The sequence below is a fragment of the Corythoichthys intestinalis genome, chromosome 6, assembly GCF_030265065.1.
Source record: "Corythoichthys intestinalis isolate RoL2023-P3 chromosome 6, ASM3026506v1, whole genome shotgun sequence".
NCBI classification, from domain to species: domain Eukaryota; kingdom Metazoa; phylum Chordata; class Actinopteri; order Syngnathiformes; family Syngnathidae; genus Corythoichthys; species Corythoichthys intestinalis.
Genome location: NC_080400.1, coordinates 115,952 through 131,480, shown reverse-complemented (window position 1 = coordinate 131,480; position 15,529 = coordinate 115,952). Strand labels below are relative to the sequence as shown.

The following is a 15,529-nucleotide window of genomic DNA, read 5'->3' as shown; positions in this document are numbered from 1 at the left end:
GCATTCAGGTGGGTATAATTCATTGAAAAGAAGGGCCTGTAGATCCGCTGAGTGTGTTGCCGTCGTCCTTGCGGACCAGGGGTGCCCGAGTCCGGTCCTGGAGGGCCCCTATCATGCTTGTTTTTCATGTCTCCCTCCATTAACACACCTGAATGAAATGGTCAGCTCATCAGCGGGAGCCTGATTTTTGATCCAGGTGTGTTGGAAACATGGAAAACAAGCTGGATAGGGGCTCTCCAGGCCTGTAAACGCTACAATATGTGCCCATCTCTCAATGTTCATTCGAAATAGTTGGAAACCTTTAATTTTGTCGTTTCATTTTACAGACGATAAAATTGTTCTTAAACTTGGACTAAAACTGGGTAAAATTAGTCTTGGGTTTTTGTCAACAAAAACCAGACGAAGACCAACACATTTTGAGATGACTAAAATATGACTCAAACTAATAAGTATTGTCATCAAGACTAAGACAAACATTAAAAGGGCTGTCAAAAACAACCCTGTTTCAGAACCATGTTTGAAGGAGTGGGGGGGTTGGGGGGCAGCAGGCAGCGTGCCGCCGTAACCTCGGCGGAGCGTGCTAGCTGTTGGCTTGGGCTTTTAGCCTGGCGGTTATTGTATTCTCCTGCCGCGCTGGCGGCGCGGGTGGGACTCCCGACCTGGCCGGGGCCCAGGTGCGGTCAAACCCCCAGAACAGCCCTAAGTTCTGCCCTTGGTCAACACGCATCAACAGATGATGTGAAAATCATCCATCTGTTTAAAATGCCCTTCCTTAGTTTTGAATGAAAACGTAAATAAATAGGACAAAACATTTCCTTTTTTTCAACTCTACATACAGTATTTCAATTTGAAAATGGAACATTTAGGGTTAGCTCTTTTTGCCCCTTTTCAATATTGAGAAACCCTCCATTTTTACAAACATTTTTTTCAACTTGTTTCATTCATTTAAAGTTTCTTTATTTGATGATATTAAAATGTGTTAGATTCTCACTGGCTGACCCAGAAATGCAGATTCAGCAATAAAATCAACTTACAAGCGATACACTACCGTTCAAAAGTTTGGGGTCACCCAGACAATTTTGTGTTTTCTCTCAAAAGTTCGACTTTCATTTATCAAATGAGTTGCAAAATGAATGGAAAATATAGTCAAGACATTGTCAAGGTTAGAAATAAGGATTTTTATTTGAAATGATCATTTTCTCCTTCAAGCTTTACTTTCATCAAAGAATGCTCGCTTCGCAACAGTTACGGCTTTGCAGACCCATGGCATCCTACTATTACTGTAATTGGTTGAGGGAATCTGGTTAAATTTCACTCCGCGCATCCAGAAGCACCTCCCACAAGTTGGATTGGCTTGGTGGTTGGTCACTTCTTGCAGCTGCTCCCACAACAGCTCAATGGCTTTGAGATGGCCACTCCACCCCATTACAGATAGAATACCGGCTGCCTGCATCTTTCCCAAATAGTTGGAGGTGTCCTTTGGGTCATTGTCACGTTGTCGGATGAAATTGACTCCAATTGAGCATTGTCCACAGGGCGTTGCAAAATGGAGTGATAGCCTTCCTTAGTTCAAATTCCGTGTCCCACTTTAGCAGCCCCAAAGCAACCATCACCGTGCACGGTTGACAGATGACATCTGGCACTCTTCCAGCATTTTTTCAGTTGTTCTGAATTTCACAAATGTTCTTCTCTTTGATCCAAACACCTCAAACTATGATTCATCTGTCCATAAGACTTTTTTCCAATCTTCCTCTGTCCAATGACTGTGTTCTTTTGCCCACATGAATCGTTTCCTTTTATTAGCCTGTCTCAGATATGGCTTTTTTTGGTTTGTTTTTTTTGCCACGCGGCATCCCGGCGTCCTCTCTTCACTGGCGACGTTGACACTGGCGTTTTATGGGTAATATTGAATGAAGCTGCTCGATGAGGCATCTATTTCTCAAACTAGACACTCTTATGTACTTGTCTTCTTGCTCGGTTGTTCGGCGGGGCGTCCCGCTTCTCTTTCTACTCTGGTTAGATCTTGTTAGTGCTGGTACAATTTCTTGGCAATTTCTCTTCTGGAATAGCCTTCATTTCTAAGAAGAGATTGTCAAGTTTGACATGAAAGTTGTCTTTTTCTGGCCATTTTGAGAGTTGAATCAAACCCACAAAAGTGATGCTCCAGAAACCCAACTAGCTCAAAGGAAGATCCGTTTTATAGCTTCTCTAACCACATAAACTCTTTTAAGCTGTGCCAACATAATTGCACAAGCTTTTCTAATCGTCTATTATCATTCTAAGGCAACTAGAAAGTACAATGTAGCATTACAACACTAGAGTGATGTTTGCTGGAAATGGGCCTCTTTACAGAACAACGTAGATATTGCATTAAAACTGGACTGTTCCAGCTTGAATAGTCATTTACCACATTGATAATGTATAGAGTTTTTTTCTGATTCATGTTATTCCCATTGAAAAAAACTGTTATTCTTTAAAAAAAGGAGGACATTTCTAAGTGACGCCAAACCTTTGAACGGTAGTGTATGCTCGGTTAGTAGGGTTAGCGTCTGTAAGGTGCTAGCCACGTGATCTGTTGGAAAAATAATTTGGAGCCATTATGAAATACTTTATAGGATTCTTGTTCATTACATCCATTTTTGTTGTTTTATTGCTTTACATTACTTTTATAAACAACATTTTACCGGCCAGGTCTTGATTTTGAATTCATATACCTGTATAGGAAGGTCAGTGACGTGGACTTCGGCCACTAGGGGAGCACTGCCTCCCCTCAATCTCCGCGTATGAATGGCACGAAACATCATCTTCCACTGCTCATTCAAAGAAATTGGACGTCTATCCAGGGGTGAAAGTGGGCGGGAACGGCCAGGAACACAGTTCCGGTATAAGAATCAGGGCCAGAGCGCAGATTCAGGGCCGGAACATTGTTCCGGTATACGGTGCATTGATTCGGAAAATATGACGGCAACTGTCAAAACGCTATGTAAAAAAAAAATAACAATACAAAGCTTCTACACATGCATTTCATCTCCAAGATCTACAACAATCAGATTTACATACAAAAGTGTTAACAACAAGCGTAATAAATCGCTTGTGTAGCGTAATCCAGTTCCACCGATATTTATTTTATTCCACGGACGGCACGGAGGTTTCCCCAGCTGCTGCAGTTATCTGAGTTTGACGATGACGAGTCACGTTAATGTGCGAATGCACGCAGCAAAGCCAAACACCTGGACTCATTTATCCGTTCAATTGGCTGACATACTGACATGTGGTCACCAGAGATAGTTAGCTCTGATTGGTTCAAATGTGCATGTTTTCTGAAACAGCAGAAAAAAAGAAAAAAAAAACGGGATGTGCAACAGAAAATGGATCAAATCTTTAAGAGCAAGGAAAGAGTTAAGGTGGCTTATTTATCGTATTTAGTTTTATTTGCTCTGATGGGGAGCTTCAGAACATCTTAGCTGTTAATGTGCACTTTGGACTTATATTTGTTCATTTATGTTAGGCTACCTTTTAATTTAAAAAAGTCAATGTTTGCGCGATGTTCAAAATCTATTCCATTTCACTCTGCATAATATAAGTCATTTGTACTTATTTTTCTGAATGTATGTTACTTATATCTTTATTATTAAAAAAACACAACAAAAAGTAATTGTTTACATTATCTTCAATTTTAATCCTATGTTTTTGAGTAGTTAAAATTGAGATTTGGCATTTAGTATGTGAGGAAATGAGGGAAAATAAAAATTAGGAGATGGAGGTTGGGGATGGAGCTGTTTTTTTGTTAACTTTTATTTTGCAAATCATTGAGAAAAATAAAATTTTGAATGAAAATCGGTTTTTGTAAGTGTTATAGAAATAACTGACCAAAAAGAGTTTACTTTGCATTTCAGCAGTTTATAAATAACATTTCTGGCTTCGTGGCGACCTTCACGTCGGGGAGTTCCGCCAAGAAATTCTAACCACTTTCACCCCTGCGTCTATCGGTGCTTCAAATACGCTTTTCGTTTCCTCTGCGAAAAGACTGCATTCCCGAATGCAGCGTTCATCTTGTCCCCGCCGAAGTGGGCCCGCTAACCCGTTTCACCTTACCCCCACTCTCGCATAGTCCACACCAACCATCTCTCCTCCTTCCCTGTCTTCTTTTCTTTTCTCCACCCCCTTCCCTTCCCTTCCCTTCAGGTCTCTCCTGGCTTTTACAAATGCGCATTCCCGCTCCCTCCTCACACACGGTCTGCCTGCGGGCCCCTCGGGGAAACGCCATGCGGCACCGCGAGGAGGATGGCCACGAGTCACGGAGCTCCCGCTATATTGGGCCCGAGCGATCGGCGTCTACGGGCGACGTTTCCTTTTTCCGACTCGACAGGTGAGTTCGTGCTCCGGCAGAAGTGCCTGTCATTTTCATGTGGATTCATTTGATAAGTCTGCTTGTTTCTCAGGAGCGCCTCTCAGGAACTGTCATTTTTGCGTGGAGGGAGGGCTCAAAATGTCACTTGCTCTGTTCTTTTCTGCATTTTTCTTTGACTTCTTTTTGTGCTTTTCTTTTTTTTTGCCCACGTTTTTCCTTTTCTTTTATATCTGTATTTTTCTTTCTTTTTTCCCCTATCCATCTTGTTGTTTCTCTCCTTATACTTGGTGACCAACAAAAATTTCTACTCCTCTATTAGTCTTTCTCGCTCTCTCCCTCAATCTCTTTCGTTTCCTCTCTCTCGCAGTCTAGCTCTCTATCTTTATATCTCTCGCTCTCTCCCTCTCCCTTTCGCTCTCTTTTGAACTAAAATGGCTACTCCTCCGTTAGTTGTGAACAAATCAAATAGTAAAATTTTGTCGGTATGTTATAGAGATATACGTACATGCATTCACGCGTCATTTTTGGTTGTTTCAGGGCTAATGAAGTAATTAATTCATTTCAGATTTGTTCTGTAGTTTCTCCAAAAGACTGCAATACTGCCTCACATCTTGTGTGCACGGGTACCAGGCGGTCGTAGTTCACTCCAACTTGTCTGTTGACACTGTGGTTTGCCGCACTGACAAATCATTGAGTCATTGATGCTGTCCTGCCGTTAAGAGGTTTCAGATTGTCTAAAAAAACTCACACCAACAGATTTCCAGAGTAAAAACACCCAAGCTTTGAATGGATTGGATGTCTATCGCCATCAGTGTTGGCACATCCGTTAATTAGACTGACTAAGCTCAATCAACTGTTTATCTTAAATGAGATTCATCCACGTTCTAGCCGGGCGGTCATTTTAGATGGACGGGAAAGGAACCTTGGCCGTCGCTCCCCTCGCGCCATGCAGTTTCTTTTATCGGCTTAAAAGCCAGGTGTAGACGCGTGTTTGTGTGCCGGCCGCCGGGGCAAAGCGCTTCAAGGCTGTTGCCGAGGCCTTCTCTTATCTGCTGTGAGAATGCCAAATAAGATCATTTCGTCTAGAGGAAATGTGGCAATTTTGTGTCTGTCGAGGAAACTTTCGGCACTTAGCTCACCCGTCCTTTCAAAAAAAGACGCTAATCGACATCGAACGGCGCTCGACCGGGATAGAGCCGTCAGATTCCTCGGCGCGCGGTGACGCCATCGCCGCGGAGCTCCGGACAGATCCAGACTTGAACGGCACGGCCCCCCGATGCCAGATGTTCAAATCTGCGGCGCTCCGACGCCGGCGAGCATTGAAGTCAAAGCGAGCCGAGTCATCGCACGCGAACAAAGAGCGCCTAGAACTCATTGTTGTCCATCTCTTTCAGACGTTCGCGCCGATGATCTGGGATGACGCGCGACCGGCTGCTTTTTTGTCCTGACAAATTGGAGAGGTGAGTAACAATGGAGCTTCTGCCCGAGGCGCACGTCGAGAGACATCCGCCCGTGCGCTTAAGGTCGGACAAATTGGCCTTTTCCGCACCGGGCGCGTCCGTTCAAAGCGACACTGACACTTCACGGGACCTCACGGGAGAACATCCGCACGCCGAGGATCGCCTTTTGAAACCGGGACATTTGGGCCAAATGGACAATTCCGTTGGATTTGGCCTTAGGACAGAAACTGTTGAGAGACGTATCCCGCAGGGGAAAGAAGAAGACCCGAAGCTTCGACGTCGTCCTCGCCGGAACTGGAAAGACGATCTTCTCCGTCAGGGTCGCCGGCCGGAACCGGTTCCGAAAGGAACAAAGGGCGGCTCCGTTCGCGCGGAACTTGTTCTCGGCCAACCGCAGAATCACGGTGACCTTCGTCGAGACCCGAAAGATCTTCCGGATGGACCGCCCCGCTCCGAGTTGGAACTTTTTCCAAAAGAACTAAAGGACGGTTCTCTTTTTGTCCGTCTTTGTGATCGACAAGACGCAGATGATTTACGTGTGCCAAAAGAGCAACGTTTACTGAAGCGTGTCCAGAACCTGCAACCTCTTCCTGATGTGTTTCAAAATGGACTAAAGGACACTTCTCTTTCTAGTGGTCCAAATAAAGCCCTACCTTTGGAGAATGGGTGCTCTCTAAGAGGCGACCGATGTCCAATCCGGGACGGCAGATTGAATGGTCTTCTGCGCTGCTCGGACCTGGTTTCAGACAGACTAAGGGACACTTCTGTTTCTAGTGGCCCAAATAAAGCACAACTTTTGGAGAATTTGTGCTCTCAGAAGGGTCCAAGAGGAGACCGATGTGATTCACGTCCAATCTGTGACAGCAGATTGGATGGTCTTCCTGAGGTTCTACGCTGTTTGGAATCGCTTCCAAAAGGACTCCGGGAGAGTTCGGAGCTTACTTGTATTAATAACACAGAAGGTTTGCGCTCAGATGAGCTCGGACGAAGAAATACAACCCAAGGTTTCGTCCGAGGTCTCTTACCTCACGACCTCGAAGAGGATCGATGCCGCTCGCGGTCGGACACTTGGGGTTTTCACGCAGATGTCGCCGATTCATCTCTACAGAGGCGAGGCCACGTGTCAGATGCTCCTCAAGTCCGTACTTTTCGAAGCTTACCTCATCATCAACGTGGTTCGCACCCCATCGCGTACCGGCGAGCGGAACCTTTTCTTTCGCAGTCCAAATGCCGCTCGCAGTCAGGACGGAGCGTCCGTCTAAATGAAGACCGCGATCTTTCAGCTGACGGCGTGGACTTCGAGCAGCTCTCAAACGGTCCGACCGCAGAGGATTCCTCACCCGCGCGCCGTCACCGCCGAGGAAGCGTCCGACCGCCCCGCGTCGTCAAACGCGAACCGAGCTCCGTCGCCTTCTCGGACCGCGTCGAGCGTCGCGCTCTCGTCGACGGCGGCTCGGACGACGACGAGTCTTCGCGGGACGGGGACCACGACGCGTTCCCGGAGCGCTCTGCGAATCCCGGACGCGGGAAGGACGAGGGGCGGCGCTACGGTGCGAACGACGCCACCTGCGGTGACCGGGCCCGAGCTAGCGGCACGAAGGAGGTATGAAGCGGCTCGTTTCTATTTTTAAAAAATATTTTACGAATGAGCGAGGGTTTTCAAGGGCTACGAAACGCGCGGAAACCCACCGCATGATTTTGTGTGGCCCACAAAAGTCGATCACGTGCATCAATTTCTTGTTTTTCACGAATATATAAAATTGAAATCATTTTTTTTTTGTGCTTGGTGAAAGCTCAAGAACTACTAATATATTTCCTTGAAAAAAAACAGAAAATGAAATATATATTTGTTTCAAAATAATTTAAAAAATATTTACTGCTCTTCTTGATAAAAAAATGCAATAAAAAATGAATCAATAAAAAGTAATATACCATATTTGTACCATCCCGTTTGAAGGATTAGGCAACTGAAATGTATTGTAAGTGTAGGTGTCACGCACTGTGCATTTATTGTAGTCGGTCGGGCACGGATCATGGAACTCGTTCCTTTGATGGGCAGTCAAACCAATGACTGGCAAGCTTGACCTTTTGGCACCTCCGTTACATCCGCGTACGGGCCCGTTTTCAAGCGGATGTCCGTACTCCGGCCGGCCGGCGTCACGGCCGCAGATAACGTACGTTCCGAGAGACGCCGTCTCGGTCTGTTCCGGAACTCGAGGAAATTCGTGTCGTAAATATTATCCTTAGGGCGGCGGGTCGACGACGCGGGACGCCGTTTGACTTTGTCGGCGTCCGGTGCGGTCTCGATTTCATGTCGAAATGTGAAACGGGCCACGAGCACGTACGACGTCTCTATTTCGACGATATGTTGGAAGAGCCTAAGCGAGGCCCGGGGGCCAAATGGGGCCGGTGTAGGTTCACCGTTCACTCTTCCCCTCACTATCCACTCGCTCTCGCTATATGATTGGCCGAAGAGTCGAAATGCTCTCCCGTGAAATGCCTGTTTAACAATGTTCCCGTTGTTACTTCTTGCGTTGGCTTAAAAGTGCTCATTTAAAAAGGAAAAGCGATGGATGATACTACACACAGAACGTATTATTAACAAATGCTAAAGTTGTATATTCATAGAGCGAGAATAAGGAACGTCACTGACAAGCGAGTGGATAGTGAGGGGAATAGGATAGTGCGCCTACACCGGCTAAATCATTTTATGTGGTCGGCAAAAGTGAATGAAGTCTAAAGTTGTTGTTTTTTTTCACTAAGATAACATTCAAATAACATTTTTGCAGTATTTCTCCTTTCGCTTATACTGCACTAATGCTACGGCCCTTGCGACCCTACCTCGAATTAAGCGGAATATATATATTTCGTTTAAATAAAGATTTTTTCCCCCCTTTTATAAAGGGAAAAAAAAGCGCAAATATTACCGAATCAAAAACTTTAACAATGAATATTTTATTCATAAGATAATATTTACAGTTTTAGTTTTTTGATCAAAACATACAATACTGTTTTAAAAAATGACTGTATATTATATATATATATATATATTTAATATATTTCTAAAATATAAATGTCTAAAAACATTAAAAAGAAGTATCTTTTGAAATGAAATAACATTTAATTTTTATTTTTTAATCAAAAATACAATACTGTTTTTAAAAAAAAAAAAAAAAAACGATGATGTAAATTAATAGCAAATCTCTTTAACTCATTGGCTGTGTTGAATATTATATATATTGTCTTGTCTTGAATATTAAATCATATTGTATTGGCTGTTGACAGGTATTTTAGATAAAAAAAGGTTTTCCTAAAAAATTAAAAAGAATATTTATTCATAAAACAGTAAAAAATATATTACAATAAGAATATTTACTGTTTTTTCACATTTATTTTATGAAAATGACTAAAAAATATGAACAATGAATCCAAAAAATGGAAAATATAAATATTTACTCTTTTCTTTTTTATGTTTAAAAAGATGTGACTGTTTTTAATAGTAGCTATATCTCATTTATTCATCTTCTTAACCGCTTATCCTCACAAGGGTCATGGTTAGTCATGGCCAGGTCATGGCCAGTCCGATCCAATTGGACTGGGGGTAAACTAGCCCCTCCCCATCAAAATAACGCCGTCAATGGCAGTGAAACGTGATGGTGCAATGCCACTTAAAAATGGATTTGATTTCTTCAACTAAGAATGGCTGTGAATGAGTTAAGAGGCACAAAAAGACCATTTAGGCATCAATACTGTCACTAAACCAGGGGCGGAGCTGTGGGTGCGGCGGAAGAAAATAGCACCGCTCCGGCCCCGCAATATGGACAATCGTCAGGAAGGGCCCGCGAATGTGTGGAGGAACACGCAAACAATTTATCCACTAGGTGCCCCTCAAAAGGCGTAGCTTTGCATAGGGACAGTAGGGATAAAACCCTAGCAACTTTTCAGGAGGCTCAAATTGTCCCCAGCAAATTTGAAGCAACCTTATTTGCATTATGTAATGACTTCAGTTATATAGATCATTTAGATTGTCTTCCCGTATATGTTGTAAAGATAGAATTCAATTGACCCTTCCATTATTAGGTAAATTACAGTACTTTCATTATGTTCAAACTGACCCCTTTTCACTTGCTGATGTGCCAGTGCATTTTCCCCCCCCCAAACACACATTTGATTGGCTGATGACGCACTCACGCACGCACGCACGCACAGCCCGACAGAAATACTACATGCCACCTCCTCCGCCCCCTTCGAAGACGAGGGATATTAGAAGTTTTTCCTCCTCCACCAGCAGCAGCAGCAGCCACTGTAAGCAATGTACGAAGATGTCAATGTTGTGGAGGTGGGGAACACAACACTCATTTTGCTACTGAATGTCCGACCTGCATCAGAGTTAGCGTAATATTAATCGTCTGAATTTCTCGAACTTCAGCAGGAAGCTGCGTTGAGAGAAATATCCTCCTGTATGTTTTCTACTGTTGACGTTAATTAAACTAAGAAATTTAGTGAACTAAGGATTACCCCCCATAGATGATTAACAAGTTTGTATTTCTTGTGTATGTTAATATGTGTTCAAATATTGCTGCTGATAAAATCCAGACATTTTTCAGACAAGTTTTCAAAATGTTTCTTTAGTAGTTTTTGAAAACAAGGGTTTGAATCGAACGGTCTATGACATGAACCAATACACATGAAAGTTAGTAGAAGTCAATACAGAGTTATTTTGCATCGATCATTTAGCCCTGACCAAGTCCGGCCCGAGGGCCAAATGCGGCCCGTGGACAAATTTCATCCGCCCCCTAGCCTCTGTCAAAAAATCAATAACGTCCCCCCCCCCCATTTTAACCACACCAAATCTGGCCCCCTTTGCAAAAAAGTTTGGACACCCCTGATTTAGCCTATCTGTTATGAGCCAAGGACGGCTCGCGAAGGGCGTAACGTAAAACAAGCCACCAAATGTACGAGTGGACACAAATGTATTCAGTTCAATTCAATTCAATTTTATTTGTATAGCCCTCAATCACAACAGAAGTCTCAAAGGGCTTTACAGAGGCAATATGATACACAATTAGAAATGAAGCAACAAAGATGAATAGACACAGTTCAAGTCCTGGGTATCCCCTATCCTTAAGACCCTCCATGCTGGCAAGGAAAAACTCCAAAAACTCCAGAGTCAATTGGGAGAAAAATGAGAAACCTTGGGGAGTACCACAGTCAGGAGAGATCCACTCCCAGGACGGATAGACAGGAACCCCAGAACTGCTAATGGGAATTAGCAAGCGAAGTTATAGTCCGTAAAAATACAGTGGACTAAAGGAGCAAGAAGAGGTCCCTCTAGTCAGATGAGACGGGGGTAGCAGCGAGGACGTCTATCCAGCCAGGGGTCCGGACAGTCAGGAGGCTGCAGCTGAAAAATAGCCCCTCCCCAGAGGGGAGGGGGGAAAGGGGACACCGGGTGACTAGTGATGAAGAGACTAGACAACTAGATATTAACATTGGAAAACAGAAATAAAGTAAGACAAGTGGTAGGTAGAGTAAGAAAAGGAGATAGAACTCAGCGGCTGTACTGCCCCCAGCATTATAGCTTCTAGTGCAGCTTAGACTAAACTGTGAGTCTACTCCGACTTCAACTAGCCTAACCATAAGCTTTGTCGAAAAGGAACGTTTTTAATCTAATCTTAAATGTGCAGACTGTCTCGGCTTCTTTAAATACTAGGTGGAAGCTGATTCCATAAAACGGGCTTGGTGGCTAAAGGCTCTAGCTCCGACAGTACTTTTATAAACCCTGGGAACTACCAGTAGACCTGCATTCTGAGATCGGAGTGTTCTGTTGGGGCGGTATGGAACCAGAGCATCGGTGAGATAAGGTGGCCCCAACCCATTAATGGTCTTAAATGTAAGAAGGAGTATTTTAAATTTAATTCTAAACTCGACTGGAAGCCAGTGAAGTGCCTGGAGCACAGGGGTGATGTGCTCTCTTCTATTGGTTCCTGTTAAAAGTCTTGCTGCTGCGTTTTGGACTAGCTGAAGACCTTTTAGAGAGCTTTTAGGACAAGCTGCAAGTAGGGAGTTACAGTAATCCAATCTCGATGTAACGAACGCGTGAATTAATTTTTCTGCATCGCTTTTAGATAAAATATTTCTAATTTTGGCGATGTTGCGCAGGTGAGAGAAAGCCGTTCTACAGGTTTGTTTAATGTGTGCTTTAGACGATAAGTCAGGGTCAAATAAAACTCCTAGGTTTTTAACTGTGGCGCTGGAGGCTACACTTACATTGTCCAGAGTGACTATCTGGGCAGATAAAGAGTCTCTAGCACTTTTCGGGCCTATTATAAGGACTTCTGTCTTTTCAGGGTTAAGTAGAAGATAGTTAGTGCTCATCCAGGTATTTATATCTCGGACGCAGGCGCTTAGTTTTTCTACTTTCCTGACCTGCTCAGGTTTAATTGATAAATACAGTTGTGTGTCGTCAGCGTAACAATGAAAGTTAATGCTATGTTTTCTGATGATATTACCTAGAGGAAGCATATACAGCGTAAACAAGATGGGCCCGAGGACCGATCCTTGCGGCACACCATAACTAACTCTAGAGTACGATGATGATTGCTGATTTACATTGACAAACTGGTACCTATTAGATAAATATGATTTAAACCAGCAGAGGGCCGCTCCTCTAATGCCTATGTCACATACTAATCTCTGCAATAAGATATTATGGTCGATTGTGTCAAAGGCTGCACTCAGGTCCAACAGAACCAGGATCGAGACTAATCCAACGTCAGCGGCAAGTAACAAGTCATTAGTTACTTTAACTAATGCGGTTTCAGTGCTATGATGAGCTCGAAAGCCAGACTGGAACTGTTCAAATAAACTATTGTCCTGTAGGTGCTGACAGAGCTGTTTAATTACCACTCTTTCAAGGACTTTGGAGAGAAATGGTAAGTTAGAAATAGGTCTATAATTGGCCAAAATTTCAGGATCAAGAGTAGGTTTTTTCAAGAGCGGTTTAATAACTGCATATTTAAAGGACTGCGGCACGTAGCCAGTAACTAATGAGGTATTTATTATATTTAAGATAGTGTCAATAGTTAGAGGCAGGGTCTCTTTAAAAAGTTTGGTTGGGATTGGGTCGAGGAGGCACGTTGATGGTTTGGAGGACATTATGATTGAAATTACATCGATTTGGTCTACAGTGGTAAAGTTATTTAATATTTTAGAGGGGTTTATAGGAGATTCCGAATTCTTCGTCTGCACTTTATCAGACCTAATAACTGGAAGTGATTCATTTATTTTATTTCTAATAGTTGCGATTTTATTGTTAAAAAATTTTAGGAAGTCATCACAGCTAAGGGTGGTTGGGATATAAGGTTCTATCGAGCTGTGACTGTTTGTCAGCCTTGCTACAGTGCTGAACAGAAACCTAGGATTATTTTTGTTTTCCTCTATTAAGGATGAGTAATATCTGGTTTTAGCCGTACGCAAGGCCTGCTGATATGTCACTAAGCTGTGTTTCCAGGCAGAGAGGGTGTGCTCTGTGTTGGAACGGCGCCAAAGTCTTTCTAATTTACGTGTCGATTGTTTAAGAGAGCGTGTTTCAGCATTATACCAGGGAGAGGCTCGTCTCGGCTTGACAAACTTTAATTTGGAGGGAGCGACGACATCGAGGGTAGTACGAAGCGTAAACATAACACGATCAACAAACTCGTCATTAACAGCAAGGCCGGACATTATTCCTTCATAATTAGATGACATGGAGGCAAATATAGGCTGAAATATCTGTTTATACTCTGAAACAGAGTGATCACCTTATGTCCTTTTCATCTGAGTTCTAGTCACTAGTGGCGGATTATCTTGAAGCACAAACTGAAAGGTAATTAGAAAATGATCAGACAGTACGGGGTTGTGGGGATGGACACTAAGATCACTAATCTCTGTACCGTAGGTTAAAATCAAGTCCAGGGTGTGCTTGTGACTATGAGTTGGTTTATTTACATTTTGAATGAAGCCAGTCCCATCTAGTAGGTCATTAAAGGCCTTACCAAGGGAGTCACCTTCATCATCAACGTGTATATTAAAATCCCCTACAATTATAATTCTATCCCAGCTTAGCAAAATACTAGATAAAAAGTCAGAGAAATCTAACAAAAACTGTGAGTAGGGACCAGGGGGACGGTAAACCACTATGAAAAGAAGAAGAAGAAGTTTTTGGTTCTTCCAGTTAGCATCTATAATTGATAGTGCTAGACTTTCAAAGGAGTTATAAATGTAATTAGCTTTACTTTTTGGGCTAATACCTAAACAAGAGTGTGATATTACTGCCACCACGGCCCGTGCTTCCAGCTGTGTGAAAATTCACGTGACTTGGGGGTGTGGATTCATTAAGTCTAACAAAGTCATCCTGCTGAAGCCAAGTTTCAGTCAGGGCCAAAATATGAATATTATAATCCCCAATTAAGTCATTAACTAACAGAGATTTGGGCGAGATTGACCTGATGTTTAATAATCCGCATTTCATATATTTTTTATTAAGAGCTATTTTATTTTCACTGCTATCAGGGGCTAAATGTATTAAATTCTTTGGTCTCGTTCCTATAGTACTCTGTTTTCCCCTGTTCACTATACGAGGCACGGACACAGTCTCTATCTTCTGTCCTGAATGTTGGATTTGTGACAGCTCGGAAAGAGGCGAGTGGTCACTACTAACAGAGTTGTGTTTTACACTACAACACTGCGCCCGGGCCCCCACTCTGAAGTGTCACTTTGGGAGACTTAGTTTGGCGGCCAAATTTCGAGTTAAGAGAGCAGCTCCGTCCCAAGTCGGATGAATGGCGTCTCGGCGCATGAGCCCGGACTTGCCCCAAAACGCGTGCCAGTTATCAATAAAGACTATCGTTTTCTGGGCACCATCTAGACAACCAGCGGTTAAATGATGAGAATCTAGAGTACATCTCATCATTGACCAAATTAGGCAGAGGACCAGAGAAAACTACGGTGTCCGCCATCGACTTCACACAACAATCAAACTCGCAACGAATATGTACAGAATGCCGACGAAGCGTGACTTCAGGGTAAGCCCAGGCCAAAACAACAAACAAAAGGAACTACACTTAAACCCCACCCGCTAACTAAACCCTGATCATGTAAAAGGAACAAAGAAAAGACAGCTTCTAAGCTAACTTCCTACTCTATGCAAAACAGGAGAAAACGGGTTGAACAGAAATGGCGACTTACCCTTACTTGCTTCAGTGCTCTTATTTACAGTGGTGAACAAAAACGATCCAATAACGAATAAACACAAAAGACCTCACCGAAAAAGCGGGAGCGTATCAGACTAGCGATCAAATGCAAACGAGCGTGAATGGCGAGCAAAGAGCTGGCGAGGAGGACCGCGGCAGAATGCTGTCAAATGCGACCTCCTAGAGCGTTGACAGCAGCAGGTTTATGAAGCTTGGCGCCATTTTCTTGGCCAATCAGCGGCGGCGACGTCATTGGTCCGTCCTGCGTCGATCAGCTTTCGTCCTAGTGGGAGGGGAAGCAGCCAGCTGGTGGAGGCGACCATCAGCTGACTGGAAGACTCAGAAAATGAACTATGAAACGGCCAGAGGGCCGTCACACCCCCCCACCTTAAAAACAAACCTATACCCTACATTACCGTAATAGTTAGCGGTAGCAGGTTGGACCCCAGGTACACTTGCAATTTTCGGAGGGTCAATCACAATAG

General features: G+C 43.5%; 1 protein-coding gene across 4 annotated transcripts in view; it reads left to right on the top strand.

Annotated features, from left to right (window-relative positions):
• The first annotated feature begins 4,223 nt into the window (after positions 1-4,223).
• LOC130917906 (stAR-related lipid transfer protein 13-like) overlaps positions 4,224-15,529 on the top strand; it is a 109,731-nt gene continuing 98,425 nt past the window's right edge. For all 4 annotated transcript variants that reach the window (XR_009063532.1, XM_057839673.1, XM_057839672.1 and 1 more), the window contains exons 1-2: positions 4,224-4,369; positions 5,746-7,414. Coding sequence is in view for 3 of the 4 variants with exons in the window: in XM_057839673.1 (XP_057695656.1) it covers positions 5,822-7,414 (1,593 nt within the window). In the remaining variant the exon portion in view is untranslated. The remainder of the gene's footprint in view (positions 4,370-5,745; positions 7,415-15,529) is intronic.